Source organism: Elgaria multicarinata, chromosome 1 (genome assembly GCF_023053635.1).
Source record: "Elgaria multicarinata webbii isolate HBS135686 ecotype San Diego chromosome 1, rElgMul1.1.pri, whole genome shotgun sequence".
Classification (NCBI taxonomy): Eukaryota; Metazoa; Chordata; class Lepidosauria; order Squamata; family Anguidae; genus Elgaria; species Elgaria multicarinata.
Window position 1 is genome coordinate 952,341 of NC_086171.1, and position 19,266 is coordinate 971,606.

The following is a 19,266-nucleotide window of genomic DNA, read 5'->3' on the forward strand; positions in this document are numbered from 1 at the left end:
TTTCTACACAAGGCTGTTAATCCTCTGTATGTACTTTTGATTTCATCACAGAACTGAGTTCCAAGCACGCCATGAAGAGTGTTTCCTTTCCTACATAACTTCTTAGTAGCACCGTGGTATAACAGAACAGTGCAATTACACAAGTGGAAAAAGCATTCACTTTCACAAATAATACAGCACTTCCCCTGCTCTAAAAAAAACTTGCTGAAAGTGCTGTTTAAAAACATAAGCAAAATTGGAGGGTCACAACATTCTCTAAAGAATCCATAAACCACCATGAATAGGGAATGATGAGCGCACAATAAATGCTTCATGTAGAAAAGCTTGAATTTGATCAAAGCTGCTGCCTAGGCCCTGCCAGACACATCCTTTTGTTAGGTAAAACACCAGATAATACGTTGCCATTGGAACAAAAACAGACAATTGCTTGTTGGTGCAGGACCATTTCGGGAATGTTCTGTAGAGAAAAAAAAAATGAGATGGCAGCGAAAGAGAAGAGCGTGAGAAAGGCACAGAGACAAAGGCCCTGTTCAGACAACACCTTAGCCACAGCTAGACCTAAGGTTTATCCTGGGATCATCCAGGGTTCGCCCCTGCCTGAGCACTGGATCCCCTGTGTGTCACCTAGATGAACAGGTTTGCCCCCTGGACGATCCAGGGATAAACCTGAGGTCTAGCTATGGCCCTTATATCACCGTGGTTTAAGGTGTCTTCTGAACAGGGTCAAAGAGAACTCAGGTTAGGACTCTATAAGCTGGCTGTATTTGCTGGGCACCGGCTCTCTCCCCTGGAGCCTGGTTTTTATGCTGCGTCTCCACGCATGCTCAGCCTGTATATTTGTTTTAAAATGGAAATATTAAATGCAAATGTAACAAAACGCCAATAAGGCCCGGTGACCCCCTTCCAAAGGGAACGAAGCCCAGGCAAATGTTGGGCCCCTGGAACGTCTCAGTGCTTGGAGATATGAGCTGATGACAGCACATCTTATCCAGTGAAAGTCATAGTTACCTTTTTAAAAATTAAATTCAAAAGATCCTTTTGAGGGAAAGTTTTTAGAGTTAAGATTGAAAACAAGCAAACCTCCAGGTTTAGCACAGTTGTAGCAAATGTTATCAGGAGCAGAAATGACTCTGGTGGTGGGGAATCCCACAGTGACACAGGCAGATGTTGCCAGATGTTGCCACAGGCTTCAAAAAAGGAAAGGGGGGGGAAGGAAAAGGAAAAGCTGCTCAGACCCTGAAAATAAATACATAAATCAGGCTGCTTCCAGGATAAGGGCGAAGTATCTGCCTGCAATTGGAATTTATGGTTCTAACCAGTTATGCACATGTGGGGCTGATGGAATCAGTAGGGCTTAAGTTAAGTTACTCATGACTAACTTGTCCCATTGATTTCAGTGAGCCCTCTCAAAATATGACTAAATCTGGATCCAACCCATAAATTCCATAGGTCCTATATCCTTATTGAGAGCTTTTCTACACGTGGTTGCTAATCCGTTGTACCTACTTTTGGTTTCTTTGCAGAATTGAGATCCGATCTCTACAAGAAGAGCTTTTCCTATCCTGCTTTTCTGCTATATAACCTCTAGGTGGCAATGTGCTGTAGTGGAGTACTGCAATTACACAAGTAGGAAAATAATTTCCTTTCGTTTTCACAAATAATTCTCCATTTCCCCCACTCTAAAAACCCATACGAAAGTGTTGTTAAAAAAAAGAACTGAAACTGGATGGTCGCAATGTTGTCTAATGAACCCAAAAGCCATTGTAAATAAGGAATGACAAAACTGCACAATAAATACCTTGTGTAGAAAAACTCTGAAAGTATCAATGAGGACGTGCCTGATTGCTTGGTCCGGGTGATGATGTCACGGAGCTTTTGCCTCGGCCAATCGGAAGGCAGCCTGTGAACAGTTGGATGAAGAACTTTGAGGAATTGTTCCTTACAAGGGCAGTTGGAAGGTCTGTTGGAGAAGAGCCGGGAAGGAGGAAGAGCCTGGGAAGGGAACGGAAGTGCAGTGCCATGATCTGTAGGCGTGCCGTGAGCATGGCGAAGCTGGTGGGGAGAGGTGGCGGCTGGTTGGCCTTGACTGCCGCAGCTAAAGTGCTTGGAGGAAACCGAGGGTATTATACCACTCAGGGCGTGCCATTGCTGCAGCAGCAGCTGAGGGACTTGTCGCTGCACGAATACCTGTGCATGAAACTATTGAAAGAAGCTGGCATTCCTGTTCCCTACGGGCTGGTCGCAAGGACGCCCGAGGAGGCTTACAAAGTGGCAAGAGCAATCGGCACGAACGACCTTGTCGTGAAGGCCCAGGTCTTGACCGGTGGCCGGGAAAAAGGCACCTTTGAAGGCGGCCTTAAAGGGGGAGTGCAAATCGTCTATTCTCCGGAGGAAGCCAGGGAGATCGCTTCCAAAATGATTGGCAAACGGCTGTTCACCAAGCAGACGGGAGAAAAGGGCCGGATATGCAACCAAGTGCTTATCTGTGAGCGCCGATATCTTAGGAGAGAGTACTATTTTGCTATCACCATGGAAAGGTCATTTCAGGGCCCGGTGCTCATCGGCAGCTCTCAGGGTGGGGTCCGTATTGAAGATGTGGCGGCGGAGAACCCTGAGGCCATCATAAAGGAGCCCGTGGATATTGTGGAAGGCATCAGGATGGAGCAGGCCGTGACACTCGCCCAGGGAATGGGCTTCCCTCCTCAGCTGGTTCACGAAGCAGCAGATAACATGATTAAGATCTACAACTTCTTTATTAAGTATGACGCCATCTTGGTGGAAATTAACCCCATGGTTGAGGACTCAACGGGGGCTGTGATGTGCATGGATGCCAAGATCATTTTTGACAGCAATTCGGCTTTTCGTCAGCGGAAGATCTTTGAACTGCAGGACTGGACGCAGCTGGACGAGAGGGACCGGGAGGCGGCCAACGCCGAGCTCAACTACATCGCTTTGGACGGGAACATCGGCTGCCTGGTGAATGGCGCCGGCCTGGCCATGGCCACCATGGACATCATCAAGCTGCACGGCGGCACCCCGGCCAACTACCTCAACGTCGGGGGTGGCGCCACTGTGGAACAAGTCACGGAGGCCTTCAAGCTCATCACTTCTAATGAAAACGTCCAGGCGATTCTAGTCAATATTTTTGGGGGCCTTATGAGATGTGATGTCATTGCACACGGCATAATTATGTCAGCCAAAGATTTGGAGCTAAAGATACCGATCGTTGTCCGGCTACAAGGCACCCGCGTCGAGGACGCCAAAGTGCTAATAGCCGAGAGCGGCCTGAAAATCCTTCCCTGTGATGACCTGGATAAAGCTGCCAAAATGGCTGTGAAACTGTCCGAAATAATGATCTTAGCGAAAGAAGCCCAGGTGGACGTCAAGTTTCAGTTGCCCTCCTGAGTCGGAAGATCCTGGCTTAGGCCCCCGAAGCGAGGGCCCCCTGCTCAGAAACGCTTTCTGCAACCGCGGCCCCAAACTCCCATTTCTTGTGCGGCGGCTTTAATGGCCACATAGGCAGGGCTGCATTTGGGGTTTTCCCCCCAACGTGGTCATTGTTCATGTGAAAGTATTTATGGCTGATGTTTGTTCTTCCTTGCAGCCCCCCCTTCCCCCACCCCCAGTGTGCAGTTGCAAAAATGAAGTCATTCTTGAGAAGCTGTATTGTCAACAAGAGCTGGGAACTATATTTCTTCCAAATAAAAGTCTGACATTAATTAGGATGCTATGTTATTAGACTCGTGGGCATGCATGTTTGTTTGTTGCTTTATTTATTACATTTCTGAAGCGCTTTGGGTACTGCAAAATCTGCTGCTTGGCTCCCACAGAAAAAGGCTCCATGAACCACATAGTGGCTCTGGAAAGGGACTGAGCAACAAATAGGAGCCGACAGTGCGATACGGCTGCAAGAAAGGCCAATGCTATTTGGGCTGCATTAATAGAAGTATAGCTTCCAAATCACGTGAGGTACTGGTTCCTCTCTATTTGGCCCTGGTTAGGCCTCATCTAGAGTATTGCGTCCAGTTCTGGGCTCCACAATTTAAGAAGGACGCAGACAAGCTGGAGCGGGTTCAGAGGAGGGCAACCAGGATGATCAGGGGTCTGGAAACAAAGCCCTATGAAGAGAGACTGAAAGAACTGGACATGTTTAGCCTGGAGAAGAGAAGATTGAGGGGAGACATGATAGCACTCTTCAAATACTTAAAAGGTTGTCACACAAAGGAGGGCCAGGATCTCTTTTCGATCCTCCCAGAGTGCAGGACACGGAATAATGGGCTCAAGTTAAAGGAAGCCAGATTCCAGCTGGACATCAGGAAAAACTTCCTGACTGTTAGAGCAGTACGACAATGGAATCAGTTGCCTGGTGAGGTTGTGGGCTCTCCCACACTGGAGACCTTCAAGAGGCAGCTGGACAACCCTCTGTCAGGGATGCTTTAGGGTGGATTCCTGCATTGAGCAGGGGGTTGGAGTCGATGGCCTTGTAGGCCCCTTCCAACTCTGCTATTCTATGATTCTATGTCCATATTCTGGAAGGAAGGTGAATACATCTGAGCATCCCACTCGGTGGGGTATAGATCAACAGTTATCCTAATCACCCTGCCACAGCCCGACCCTATGAAAAGGAGGACAGGGCTCCTGTATCTTTAACAGTAATGTAGAAAAGGGAATTTCAGCAGGTGTCAATTGAAGAGAGTGAAATTCCCTCTTCATCACAACAGTTAAAGCTGCAGAAGCCCTGCCCTCTTTGGTATCTGGCCACTCTACTCTAGCTAGTGTAGCTTTTACTGTTGTGATGAAGAGGGAATTTCGCCCACTTCAATTGACACCTGCTGCAATTCCCTTTTCTACATTCTTGTTAAAGATACAGGAGCCCTGTCTTCCTTTTCATAGGGTCACGAGATCTGGTTTGGACTAACTAGTCGAAAAACTTATGTTAGCATAGAAGATATATTTTGAAAAGAGGGGGAGAGGTGGTTAAGAAATCATGGTTGAGGATGAGCTGGAGCAAGCGTTAGGTCTGCCCACCCCTCTCTGCCACCCTGAAAAGGAGATCAAAAGCTTCTTCTGTTTTCGATGGGTCTAGTGCAAGGCTGCCACCCTCTTGGGCCTGGAGCATAGGCGGAATTCTAAGAACAATTGCCGTGGGGCGTGTGTGTGGCATGGCATATTTGTTGGGAATGCACCCCTCTCATTTCTTTTTCTCTTTATGTGCATCTTTTCCTCTCACATACAGAGAAAAAGCAGAGAGTGAGAGAAAAGACACACACACACACACACACACACCCCGAAAGAAAACACAGCGAAAGAAATTTCCGCGAGAGCACACGCGCCGTGCGCAGAGCACAGGCATGTAGCCACTCTGATGCTTTATCTAACCCACTGTATTTTTGAGATCTCTCAGCATGGCGAGGAACAGTGACGTGACCAGGTTCCAGTTCACCATTTATCTGAGTAACCCACCTCTTATTTTTATTTAAAATGTTTATTAACTGCTTTCCTGCCAACCACAGGGCTTTCAAAGCAGTGTACAATTATATAAAATCCAAGAAAAACCGAATAAATCCAGAAATAAAACATTCCTTGAAACAGGCCAAAACAGTATTAAAAACCAACGGCCCGGCAAAACCGTACCGTTTTCAGTGCCTGCCGAAAGCTCAGTAGAGAAGGAAGGCGCCAACCTGCTCTCCCTTGGCGAGAGTTCAACAGTTCGGGTGCAGCTATAGAAAACGCCACGTCCTGTGGACCAGCCTTCTCCTGGTGGTGGGACATAGAATCATAGGATCATAGAATAGCAGAGTTGGAAGGGGCCTACAAGGCCATCGAGTCCAACCCCCTGCTCAAGGTAGGAATCCACCCTAAAGCATCCCTGACAGAGGGTTGTCCAGCTGCCTCTTGAAGGCCTCTAGTGTGGGAGAGCCCACAACCTCACCAGGCAACTGATTCCGTTGTCGTACTGCTCTAACAGTCAGGAAGTTTTTCCTGATGTCCAGCTGGAATCTGGCTTCCTTTAACTTGAGCCCGTTATTCCGTGTCCTGCACTCTGGGAGGATGGAGAAGAGATCCTGGCCCTCCTCTGTGTGACAACCTTTTAAGTATATTTGAGGAATGATATCATACAGCAGCATCTCTGGTGAAGGTTGCAAGTAGGGGCACATCCACGGAGGAGGATACGGTCTTGCAGGCATTCTACTCCTGAGCCATTTAGGGCTTTAGGGCCATTTAAGGCTTGGAAACAACTTGGAAGCCAGGGCAGTTGGTTTGAGACCAATTCTGTGTTCTCTAAAGCACATGCCAGGCAACACTCTGGCCACCGCCCTTTTGCATCCCTTAACAGGCACCGTCCGGCAAGCAGCTTCCCTGTGGCTCTAGTGGCCAACGTCCCCAGAGCTGCTACAAGCAGAGATGCCACGTGCTGCAGTCCTCTCCTGGACAAGGAAGGTGTTGCTGTCTCCACCTTCCTGCTCTCTGTAAGCAGGAGTGGGCAATGGCGGAGGCACTGCCTGTGAGAGGGGATGCCCCGGGAGCCCTTGTCCCATCCGTAAGTGGTTTAGAACGTAACACATCAGAAGAGGCCTGATGCCGGGTGAGGCCAAGGGACCATCTAATCCAGCGCTCTGTTCACAGTGGCCAACTGGCAGTCAACAGGAAAAGCACAAGCAGTGCGACAGCACCCTCCTGCCCATGTTCCCCAGCAGCTGTTGTACACAGGCAAGAGGGTCTCCAGCAACTGGTGTACATACTGCATCTGTTACTGAAGGTAGCCTACAGCCATGCCAAGCAGGAGAGGTCCCCCCTCCCCCCGGTCTCCTGAATTCTCATGAAATATGCATTTCCCCACATCTTAATCCATAATTGCATGGATACTCATTTAGAGCTCCATCAAATGGGGGGAGATCATGGTTTCCTATCGTTGCTTCTCTTCTCCCACTTCTGTTGCACAACACTTCCCCTTTCTCACGGAGAAGAAAGAGGAAGTAAACAACGTCCACGTGGCCCATTCATTGGGCCGTTTTTATCGTGCCGCTTTTCCTGCAGACAGCAAGAGAAGGCGGCAAGATACGTCTTTAAAAATGATTTTAGTTTTGGAGCTTGAACCTCAGCTCTGCCTTGGACTTTCGTTCTTGGGCAAGTGACTTTTGCTTTAGCTCCACCAGTTTGCTTTCTGGTTACTGAGTGTTTTGTGACTGGCCAGGTCCTACCATGGTAGCTGTGTTGAGTTGGGTTCTAGTTCTGCTAGGTCAGAAACAAGCCACCTGGGCAAACAGATGGCAGTTCGTTGATAGAAAATGGATGCAGAATACATGCATTCAAAGCAAGTTCACATCAAGCTTTCATAGCTGGGTCTTTATCGGGGGCCCCATGATAGACAGGAGCTGTCCCTTTGAACCACAGCTGGTTCTCTAGGCTGGTAGCGTGCACCCTTCTTCCTGAAGCGAGGCCGAAGCCTGAAGCCTGCGCATTGGATCTTCGAGGCTCCTCTGCTCAGGAGCTGACAGGCTGCATCCCTCCCCACTTTCAGAAGAAGCTTGGGGTGTGTGTGCTCCCTCTCTCACAGGACTCCCAAAGCACTTAAGCAGGGAAACCGAATTGCCTTCCTTGGTACCTTATTAGGTGTGAAAGCCTCCCAGCTCATTCTGAGATAAGACTCTATGAGAAAAGGGTGACCTAACCATCAGCGGCCCGTCCAGGGAATGAGGCCTGCTCTTGTCAGCTGCAGCCGGCTAAAATCCACTCACTGTGTTCGGCTACACAGGTCTCTTGGCGGCATTTTGAAGTCCATATTTAACAAACTCACTACAGCAGCCATTTCATGAATGGACAAGGGTGTGCTCAGGGCTGCCCCAAGGCGTTTTGCTCCCCAAGGCGAAAATGTATAAAGGTGCCCCTCCCCCCCACCCCCATCAAGGTGTGTCGTACCCAAGGTGGGCCAAGTGATTTCGGCACCTTAGGCGAAAATAACTATACATGTCTCTGGACTTTGGGGGTTGTTATTATTATTATTTATTTATTTATTTATTTATTTATATAGCACCATCAATGTACATGGTGCTGTACAGAGTAAAACAGTAAATAGCAAGACCCTGCCGCATAGGCTTACATTCTAATAAAATCATAGTAAAGCAATAAGGAGGGGAAGAGAATGCAAACAGGCACTGGGTAGGGTAAACAGGCACAGGGTAGGGTAAAACTAACAGTATAGAGTCCAAACAACATCAGGTTTTAAAAGCTTTAGGAAAAAGAAAAGTTTTTAGCTGAGCTTTAAAGCTGCGATTGAACTTGTGGATCTCAGATGTTCTGGAATAGCGTTCCAGGCGTAAGGGGCAGCAGAAGAAAATGGACGAAGCCGAGCAAGGGAAGTAGAGACCCTTGGGCAGGTGAGAAACATGGCATCAGAGGAACGAAGAGCACGAGCGGGGCAATAGTGTGAGATGAGAGAGGAGAGATAGGAAGGAGCTAGACCGTGAAAAGCTTTCCCACTGAAAACCCTTGTCCACACCCTTGTCCATTCTTGAAATGGCTGCTGTAGTGAGGTTGTTTCCTGTTTGTTCTTATATTCTATTGTGCAGCACCTTGGACCACGTGTGTGGAAAAGCAGTGCCTATATCTTAGGGGAAATGGAAGTTGCAAGGTGAATGGGCATCACGACTGACCGCTGTGTGCCTAAACACACACACACACACACACACACACACACACACACACACACACACCAATAAAAACATAGGTGGGAAAAGTAATTAATGTGGATATTTATTTCAGAATAAAACAAGACCCATCATAACTTTTCCAGAACTTTAAAATCCAAAACTTGCAAGATATTTGTTAAAATTGGCTATTATTTTATTTTACTACAAAAAGAAAATGGTATTGAAGCAATTGGTATTTTTAGTTACCTGCGGAGGAGGAGGAGGAGGAGGAGGAGGAGGAGGAGGAGGAGGAAGGGGGAATTGTGGGCTGCCAGATGTCGTTGGCCTTCGGGCCCCATCAATCCTGACTACTGGACATACTGGATGGGCCTGATGGGAGTTGGATTTCAGCACCATCTGGGAAGGGGGGGGCAGACATTTCCCCAGCCCTGCTGTAGAAAATAGATTCATTTTTAATTGCTTCTAAAATAAAAATGGGCACAATCCACCCAGAGTTAACCATGTTTTAAGTCTCAGTGATTTCAGTGGGAGAGATGCAAGCAGGTGCGCAACTCTCCCACTGACGCCAATGGCTTGGATCGTGGCCAGGATTTCGGAGGGCCTCCTTATTCATTGGCAATGTAGATCATTTTGTGTTTCTCCAGTATGTTGATGTCATGTTCCAGCTGCCGCATCTGCACCTCCATTTTCTCTTTCCGAAGCTTCCGTGGCACCGTGTCGATGACCACGGAAAGGCTTTGGAATTCCTGATTGATCTCCTCCCAGTTGTGCTTGAGACCCTGCATGGATTATATGAAAAGCAAGCTTAAATGGAGTCTTTCGAAGAATGCAGCAGCATTTGGGGGTGGGGGGAGATGTTTCTTTTCACCCAACAATGCCGGAAAGAGTTAAAATAATTGACAAAAACTAGAAAGATAACATTGAGCTTTATCACACCAGCGTTATACTGTGCAATCACTGTGAATTGTGTGCAAAGGACTCCAAAGTTTTCCAGCTTATAATCTTCTTTTATTGTGAAGTACTCCCATGCATCCTGCTTTAATTGCACTTCTTAACCAAAAGAAGTGCAATATTTTGCTACTAGTTTTTGAGCGTATCATTTGTTGTTTTCCGAGCGGCCACTGGGGCGCAGGAGCAGGATTTGAAGAAAAATTAAACAAATGCTTACATCTGCATAAACTTTAAAGCTAAAGACATCAAAATTGGCACAGTAATAGATATTAAGAAGAGCTTTAAGCATACCAAATTTGAATCTGATTGGGTCATCCATTGATTTTTTATGTGTTTTTTTTTACAGTTCCCCCCTTAAACCTCCAAGTTAGATTACTACAATGCACTCTACATAGGGCTGCCTTTGAAGATGGTTCGGAAGGTGCAGCTAGTGCAAAATGCAGCAGCTAGATTGATTTCGGGAACCAGAAGGTTCAACCTGCTCTGGTCTGCTTGCATTGGCTGCCTGTATGTTTCCGAGCCCAATTCAAGGTGCTGGTTTTGACCTATAAAGCCTTACACGGCTTGGGACCGCAATACCTGATGGAACGCCTCTCCCAACGTGAATATACCCGGTCACTACGTTCAACATCTAAGGTCCTCCTCCGGGTGCCCACTCCGAGAGAGGCTCGGAGTGTGGCAACAAGGGACAGGGCCTTTTCGGTGGTGGCCCCCAGACTATGGAACGATCTCCCTGATGAGGCTCGCCTGGCACCAACGCTGCTATCTTTCCGGTGCCAGGTTAAGACTTTCCTCTTTGCCCAGGCATATGGCGGCACATCTTAATCACCCACATGTTTAGTTTTTTAACGGTTTTTAATGCTTTATGTGTGCATGTTCTATATTTTAGAATTTTAAATTTTGTATACTCGTTTTTATTTTAATTTTAGAATTTCTGTAAACCGCCCAGAGAGCCCTGGCTATGGGGGCGGTATATAAGTGTAATGAATAAATAAATAAATAAACAAACCAACAAACCCATTTCCTAGTATGCAAAGTATCTAGCTACCCGGTAGCAACAACAACGGCGACAACTTAGCGCTGTAGGGGATAATTCAAGGGAAACAGGTATGTGGGATGAAGCTCATTATATGTTTTTTTTTTTTTTTAATAATCCCATTGTGCAAAATTATCTGGACAAAAATCTATGACGTCAACTTTCTATGAAAAAAGGTAGATGATGTTACTCCAGTTTCATGGGGTGTTTCACAGAAGTCCAACCGATGTGAATTTGGCCAAATTAAACAGATAAAATGGGAGATTCCAAAGGGGTTAATTAATGCTATTATGGCAGAAGCTTTCATGGGATGGTTCTACACTATGCATTTGGTATGGAAATCCCGTGGTTTACTCACTGACTTTTTATAGGGCATCCCACAACACAGAAATCCAATCTTTGTCATTCTGTATTTTCCTGCGGTTCTTTTGTATTTGAGAAAAGGACTGCAGAAAATCCAATGTCTTTTAGAAAAACAGAGGGAAAGCGGGATCTCTACAGGTGTAGAAGCATTTTGCACCCTCCTTCTGTCTTGTTTTAAAGGGCAGGCTTTGGATGTGGGCAGTGACTAAGAGCGTCATCACACGGGGGGGGGGGAATTGCGTTTGTTTGCTGTCGGTTCTCGCCCACACGCTTGTCCCTCGCAACTCCCTCTTTCGAACAACGTGCACGTGGCCCGCGGAAGGCAGATGACGTTGTGAGGGGGCCCACGAGAATCCGTGAGTGCCCAGTAACGAGCGTGCAATAAAACACTCGTCTGATGGGGCTCGTATTGGGCAGGTGAAGTTATCACAGCTCAGCACACATTCAGTGGCTGCCATTTGATCACCCTGATTATTGGTTTTCAGCCTTTTAACTAGCTCTAAAATGGGGGGCCTGGTTATAATATATAATATGCATTATAACTGAAAAGTTGTGTGTATACATATGTAAAATGCCATTTCAATGAAAGAGTGCTACTCGTGCTATAAAACCATCGTGCTATTTAATATTTTTTATACTTAAAAAGCCATTTGTGGTCACCACTGTGAGCCACATGGCTAAACTGATGGTGACAGGAAAATGGCCTTTCCCCATCTCTTTAATTAGTATGATAGTTTTAGAGCATTCTAACACTCCTTAATTTAAGTGGCATTTCACTAATATATTTTTTAAAAAATATATATACAGAAAAGTATTTTACTGCTAATTGAAAGACTGATTAAAAACAAATAATGGTCAAGGTTATAGTGAATGTGTGCTGAGTTCCAAATGGCAGGTGAACTGGGGCTTCATCCCACTGCAGCTTTAGTTTTGCCTGCCGCTGGTACGGTTGGACAGCCATCTGCCAGGGATGCTTTAGGGTAGATTCCTGCATCGAGCAGGGGGTTGGACTCGATGGCCTTGTAGGCCCCTTCCAACTCTGCTATGCTATGATTCTATGATCATGGGATGCACAGAGAGAACAATGGCGTCTGCGTCTCTGGTGGTGCGGAAATTCCCACGCAAGCCTGCTTGCCGTGTGGACTGGAAGCGCAATCGCGGTTCTGAGTCCGAGGAGCCACTTGCCTCGAAGCAGCCATGGGCTCAGCTCAATGCTGTAATGCTCTGAATTCTGAAACACAGTTGGTGACCTGCTCAGTCCTGATGCACAATCATTCTAGGGCCATAGCTAGACCTAAGGTTTATCCCTGGATCGTCCAGGGGTCAAACCTGTTCACCTAGGTGACACACAGGGGATCCAGTGCTCAGGCAGGGGCGAACCCTGGATGATCCCAGGAGAAACCTTAGGTCTAGCTGTGGCCTCAGGTTCCATCTGGGCAAACGGTGCCCACCCTCATTATGTAACTTGAATAAACACTCTTCCGTTTCTTTTACCAGAAGGAAAGAACAGTTTATTATCTATCTTCTACAGCCTGCCTTCACGGCGCTGCTGTGGGGTGGCAGCAGGTAATTCTGAGGAAGTGCTCCAATGGCCATATGTTTCGCCAGGCCCACCCCCTGCCCCCCGCCCAGCTTCCCGCAACCAATCAGAGGTTGCCTTCTGCCTGAGAACTCCCCCCCCCCCCGGTTTGACACCAGAGTGAGGACAGATGCCAGAAGATCCTTGCTGATCTCACTCCAGCAGGAAAAGTCAGGGTGAGTAACTGACTTTTTTCCATGCACAGCTTCGTCTATTTGTCCCACTGTGGATGTAAATCAGTGGCTGCGTCATGTAACCGACGCAGCGCCGGTTCACAGCCACCGTGCGGCAAAGATGACGTTTAGACATCTCCCTGGACATGGTTTGATGTGAGCCGCCTTCTGTACCTCCAGGACGTTTTCCCTCTCTTCCCTGGAGAGCCGCGTCAGGCCTTTCTGCTCAAGGGCCTCCTCCAGGCTGGCGTCAGTCTCTTCCTGGGCTGTCTTTGCTTCCTTCTTTCGCTTTTTAATGTATATTGGTGTAACACCAAAATCCTACAAGAAACACACCCGTTATGTCTCAAAGTGCGCATTATGGAGGCCACGCGGGCAGCTTCAGCATCACCTTTTCCCATCCAACATAGAGTGCAGGAAAAGACACCAAGATACCAATGTATCATAAAAAATGGTTAATTAATGCTATCCATTATTAACTGCTACTTTATTTAACATTTCCAGAGAAAGATAAGCTTCAAAGTTAATACTAAAACCTAAAAACCACACGAGTGGCATTTATGGACAACCCCATCAGAGGCCTTTGCTTTTGTCAAGATGTTCAACCATCAAAAGATGGATTAATTTCAGTCCAGCTCAGAGCTGGATGTCATTGCAAAACACGGTTGTAAGTCTCAATAGTTAGTTTATTATTCCCAAAATATCAATAATGTTGTTCTGATCTCCTGATGTGTGCAGGGTCTTATCCCAAGATGTTCAGCCAAAATAGGAAAAGCAGCAAGGCCCAAATTCCATGTCGTCCCTGTTGGCTTTATATGGTATTGCTGCCTCTTGTTAAAAAGGCAGTTAGCAGAGTAAAAACAAAAAGGCCAAGCATGATGAGCAGTAAGATCAGCCCCAGGGCCCTTCCTTTCTTCCAGAGATAGAATCATAGAATCGCAGAGTGGGAAGGGGCCTACAAGGCCATCGAGTCCAACCCCCTGCTCAAGGCAGGAATCCTGCACTGATACATATGCCCCTCGAACACCAAGTCATGCCTTGCATTTAGTGGTGAGTTGTCTCCAACTTCCTTCAGTATTGAAAAAAGGTGCCATTGTTTTGGTTTTCATAATATGGAAATGTATATATTTACTGAATGACAACCAATTAAGTAGCTCATAAGCAAATGATGAATCATGTGAAATCATTTAATTGGTTGTCGTTATTCATGATGATATATAGAATCATAGAATCATAGAATAGCAGAGTTGGAAGGGGCCTACAAGGCCATCGAGTCCAACCCCCTGCTCAATGCAGGAATCCACCCTAAAGCATCCCTGACAGATGGCTGTCCAGCTGCCTCTTGAAGGACTCTGTCATCATTCATGATGATATATCAGGTGCTAAAACTTTCCAACCCTGCTACGAATATTACTTTAACCACATCCTGTCATTTGTAGCACTGCCTACCTTTTTCTTGAGGTACTTTTTAACAAGTCCTGAATCGTCGATGAGAAACTTGTCTCCCTTTCGCACGTCTACACATGCATGTAGCGGTTTCTTAGCCACTGCCATGATGGCCTCAGCGACGTTGGTAGCGATGTAATTCTTCTCACTGTGGATGCCCATGATGGGGTGGTCTGTCCTTAATGGCACGTGCAGTTCTGGTGGTCTCTTACTGCCCGGACCTCTTTTTCCTGGGTTGTATAATAATAATAATAATAATAATAATAATAATAATAATAATTACACACCATACAATAGTGGCAACTATTTTATCGCTATGCACGACTAGATCTACACTACTGCTTTATAGTGATATTGAAGTGCACTGATAACGATTTGGGGCACATTCCACATATCACTTCCACAGTATTTATTTATTTATATGCAGCAGCTGGTGAAATGCCCTCTTCATCACAACAATTAAAGCTACAGGAGATATGCGAGAGTGACCAGATACAAAAGAGGGCAGAGCTCCTGCAGCTTTAACTGTTGTGATGAAGAGAGGATTTCACCAGCTGCTGCATGCATATAAATGACACCTGCTGAAATTCCCTTTTCTATGTAACCGTTAAAAGATACAGGAGCCCTGTCCTCCTTTTCATAGGGCCACCCTATTTAAATCTAACCCCCATATATACTTTGTTTTAAAAAAGGAGGTATCATTTTGAAAAAGAGTCTGGAGATTTAAAGCATTTGAAGTTGGTCTTGTCAGTCAGCTTGCCACCGCCCCCACCCCCCCGGGCCAAATATATATATATTACAGGGATCTTTTCTTGACAATGGAATGTTACATGCTGACTCCTTCGGGCCGGTATGTACATTTCATAGAATCATAGAATAGCAGAGTTGTAAGAGGCCTACAAGGCCATCAAGTCCAACCCCCTGCTCCATGCAGGAATCCACCCTAAAGCATCCCTGACAGACAGTTGTCCAGCTGCCTCTTGAAGGCCTCTAGTGTGGGAGAGCCCACAACCTCCCTAGGTCAGTGGTTCCATTGTCGTACTGCTCTAACAGTCAGGAAGTTTTTCCTGATGTCCAGCTGGAATCTGGCTTCCTTTAACTTGAGCCCGTTATTCCGTGTCCTGCACTGAGAGTGCAGGACAGACATCTTTTGCTTGACCTTAAATGCCCATAACCTGAGATCTTTGTTAGCTGTAGAGTATCTCCAAAACATGCTACAATGGCCTCACATTGGCATCCCATCTGAAGACATGGCACAAGAAAGCAGCACATCCACTAGGCCTGTCCTGGTCCAGTCCATCCGCCATGTTCTTTGGAGCAGATGCAGAAGCAAAACACCCTACCTTGGTGGCCCTTTGATGGCTGTGACACCTTTCCGCAGAGGGCCTCTGTCCTCCCTGACTCTGGGTCAAGGCCTTACACACGGGAAAGGTTTTGGCATGGAATATTGCTAGGCCCAACACGTACGCTTTGGAAGCTTCGGTTCCTTTGAATGTTTCCGGAGAAAGTCTCTTGGCGTGGGGACTTGGAGTTTGGGTATTCCCATCGTTTTGCACGGTGCTGTCTTCTTCTCTTGTGTCTCACGTTCCACCAATGGTTTGAATGTTGACACATACCTTTAATTCCAGAAAAAGTAGAAAGAATAGTTAAAACTCAAAGGGAAGCTTAAGCTCTAGACTTTCCCCACGGACAATATAATTGCACAATGCCAATTATTTCTATCTCCAGAACAACTGGATAAATGTTGCTATGATATTCCTTAGTGGAAGGTATGTCTGACATATCATGGGTACAAGCTATGATTGCTATAGCAAAGGACTGGCCAAAATTCCTAAGCAAAGGGCTGAGGAGACGCAGCAGCACCACCAACCTCACCAAACTGCTGTTTTTATTAGTGCTACCCCCCATCCCTCTTCAAAGGTCCCCACCCCCACCCTGTTTTGATTTCCCCAGCTTCTTTTTGCTTCTTGGTCAGCCTGCGACTTCTTCCTTTGAAATGGATTTTTAATAGTGATGTTGCTCAGATCTTGAAGAAACTGGTTCCGAATATAAATTCAATCAATTCATAATCCGTGGTCAAATGCTGGACTGATGGCAACCTTCCCCGCCCTCCCCCAGTGCCAAGTTCTTCTTTAGCTTGAACAGTCACCTGAGCCAGTGGGTGCCTGCCGTCCCTCCCTCCCTGGCGCCTTGAATGCTGCAATTGCAATAGCTGAAGCACCAGGGATTCTGGGAAATGCCAGCTGCCCAGGATGCTTGAATCCCTCATTGTGCGGATGACAGGTGCCCTGGAAAGTACCTCTCCCAAGGCTCCTGCGTATGGAAAACTATAGAAAGCTCTTCAGCAGGCATAGGCAATCGATGCGGACTTAGAATCATAGAATCATGGAATCATAGAATAGCAGAGTTGGAAAGGGCCTACAAGGCCATCGAGTCCAACCCCCTGCTCAAGGCAGGAATCCACCCTAAAGCATCCCTGACAGATGGTAGTCCAGCTGCCTCTTGAAGGCCTCTAGTGTGGGGGAGCCCACAACCTCCCTAGGTCACTGGTTCCATTGTCATACTGCTCTAACAGTCTAACTTATGGCCACATCTGAAAATGTGAGGACACTGTCTTGGGCACCACCACAAAATGGCTGCCATGGGAGGTGTGGCTGGTCACAAAGGCTAATCACCATGTAAGCTGGGGGCATAGAAATACTTTTGGTTGGGTGGGCCAAATGACCCCCCACCCCAAGCCCTCTGTAGGCCCATATGAAGTTTTGGGGTACAACTGGGGAGGAGTTATTTACCACATTGTGCATCTCTGTGGAATAAATTATTTATTCATTCATTTTAAAAACAAACAAATATTTTACTGGTTTGGTGACCACATTTCTTAATCAAATTGAAAGAACTCCCATCACTGTTTTTTTTAAATGAATAGCTGCAATGAAATACTGTTAATGCTATTTGTGAATGACCCATGTTTGGAGGAACTTTAACAATCTTAGCCAATCAGCCGGAATGTGGCTCTTCGCTGGAGGGCTTCTCCACATTTAGCAAAAAACCTGCAGCCTTATTGGGGCTTTGTCTTCTGGAGCCTTCAAGGGTTTAACAATTGACACAATACACGCACTGCCCTCCGCCCCCCCCTCACCTGTTTCTGCCAGTTTCCTTCCCGTGTCTTTCAATTCTGCTCCCAGCAGATGGCAATGTTTTATCATGCAATTTCAATTTATTACTCCATTTTGGGTTTTTGTTGGTTTGTGTATACATATAATGACCGATTCCCGCTTGAAATCGGCAGGAGAGGCATCAGAGGCTGACAGTGTCATTAAAAGGACCTGCAAACATCCGTGAGTCCTTTTAACGAAACTGTCAGCCTCTGATGCCTTCTCCTGCCGCTTTCAAGCGGGAATTTCGGTCATTATGAGTGTGCAATAAATCACTTGTGTGGAGAAGCTCTGAGAAAGGACCTTACAGAGTGACAAAATGTCATGCTTGACCAGGTGAAGTTTTCTCACCTGCTTGCCCCCTTACCGCTGCGTTTTGATGGGTTCTGTCTCTTCTGAGGGCAGCAGATTGTAAATATTTTCCTCCAGGTAGAGTGCGGTCATCTTCAGACGGTGGAGAGTCCTGCAGAGAGCTTAAATTGCACAAGGGATTAGTTGAAGTGGCTGTCAAAAGTGCTTGCAGACTGGAAAAGTAAAAAGTGGATTGGGTGGGTTGGGGGAAGCCCTGCTAAAGATAGCCAGACCCACCTGCTTGTGGGGAAGAGAGAGAGCCTAGGATATGAATTCAGGGGAAGTGACAGTTCTCACTCACTCACCCACGCATTGGACTATCCTCCCCCAAGCTGGTGCCCTTCAGATGGCTTGGGCTTCAACTCCTGCTAGTATGGCTAGTGGTCAGGAATGCCGGGAGGTGGAGTCCAAAGCTACATTTATTTATTTATTTATTTATTTATTTATTTATTTATTTATTACATTTCTATACCGCCCAATAGCTGGAGCTCTCTGGGCGGTTCACAGAAATTAAAAACATTCGAAGTATAAAACAACAGTATAAAACCATACTATAAAATACAATATAAAAACAGCAGCAATGCAAAATTACAAATTTAAAACCCCAAGTTAAAATTTATTTATAGACTGTTAAAATGCTGGGAGAATAAAAAGGTCTTCACCTGGCATCTAAAAGAGTATAGTGTAGGTGCCAGGCGAACCTCCTTAGGGAGCTCATTCCACAGCTGGGGTGCCACAGCAGAGAAGGCCCTGCTCCTCCTGGTAGCCACCTGCCTCACTTCCTTTGGCAGGGGCTCATGGAGAAGGGCCCCTGTAGATGACCTTAGGGTCCGGGCAGGTACATATGGGAGGAGGCGTTCCTTCAGCTAGCCTGGCCCCAAGCCGTTTAGGGCTTTAAATGTTAATATCAGCACTTTGAATCAGGCCCGGACCTGGACTGGCAGCCAACAAAGTTGTAAAAGGACTGGTGAGATGTGGTCTCGCCGGCCAGTCCCTGTTAGTAAATGGGCTGCCCTGTTTTGTACCAGCTGAAGCTTCCGGACCATTTTCAAAGTCAGCCCCACGTATAATGCATTGCAGTAATCCAAACGAGAGGTGATCAGAGCATGGATCACTGTAGCTAGGCAATATTTATATACCGCTCCCCATTCAAAATTCCATAGTGGTGTACAAGATAAAATAAAATAAAAGCAGAATAGAAACACATTAAAATAGATTTTTTTAAAAGAAGCAAAATCCAAAGTGAACTATGGCTGGTCCTCCAGGGAGGGCTTCCTGGAACAACGATGTTTTCAGGAGGTGCTGAAAGGAGTCTGGGGGGCACAAGGTCGGGGAAGGCTGCACTAGGCTGTCAGGTGCCTTGCGTCAAGGGCGTGGGCTTTCGGGGGCTGGGGAGAGAGCCAAGGAGGCCTGGCCAGTCTCTAGGAACAAGTGATGGACCAAACGGCTGAGAAGCGTCCGGTGAACCTTTCAGCTTCTAACCATCATGCAATGGCTGTTTGGGATCCATCTCCTGGAGGTGAGCGTGAGTCGTACCACTCAAGGCACAGAAGTCAACAGA

The 19,266-nt window shown here is 46.6% G+C and overlaps 2 protein-coding genes across 2 annotated transcripts; one reads left to right on the top strand and one right to left on the bottom strand.

The window, feature by feature from the left end:
- The first annotated feature begins 2,004 nt into the window (after nt 1-2,004).
- On the top strand, nt 2,005-3,405 carry LOC134395712 (succinate--CoA ligase [ADP-forming] subunit beta, mitochondrial-like). Its single transcript, XM_063121877.1, has one exon. It carries the CDS (start codon nt 2,020-2,022, stop codon nt 3,403-3,405), a length of 1,386 nt encoding a protein of 461 aa, XP_062977947.1. The 5' UTR covers nt 2,005-2,019.
- A 5,546-nt stretch (nt 3,406-8,951) lies between these two features.
- Nucleotides 8,952-17,798, bottom strand: LOC134396902 (enkurin-like). Its single transcript, XM_063123776.1, has 5 exons — nt 17,722-17,798; nt 15,667-15,815; nt 14,203-14,429; nt 12,928-13,074; nt 8,952-9,430 (listed from the first exon to the last, which is right to left on the bottom strand). The coding sequence occupies exons 1-5, from the start codon at nt 17,796-17,798 to the stop codon at nt 9,257-9,259; spliced, it is 774 nt and encodes a 257-aa protein (XP_062979846.1). The 3' UTR covers nt 8,952-9,256.
- Nucleotides 17,799-19,266: the final 1,468 nt, after the last annotated feature.

Coding starts and splice junctions, on each gene's coding strand:
- LOC134395712 (XM_063121877.1), top strand. CDS start 2,020: ATGATCTGTAGGCGTGCCGTGAGCATGGCGAAGCTGGTGGGGAGAGGT.
- LOC134396902 (XM_063123776.1), bottom strand. CDS start 17,798: ATGACCGCACTCTACCTGGAGGAAAATATTTACAATCTGCTGCCCTCA. Junction 14,430..15,666: donor GGAACCGAAGCTTCCAAAGC/GTACGTGTTGGG, acceptor TATACAACCCAG/GAAAAAGAGGTCCGGGCAGT. Junction 9,431..12,927: donor AGAGGGAAAACGTCCTGGAG/GTACAGAAGGCG, acceptor TAATCCATGCAG/GGTCTCAAGCACAACTGGGA.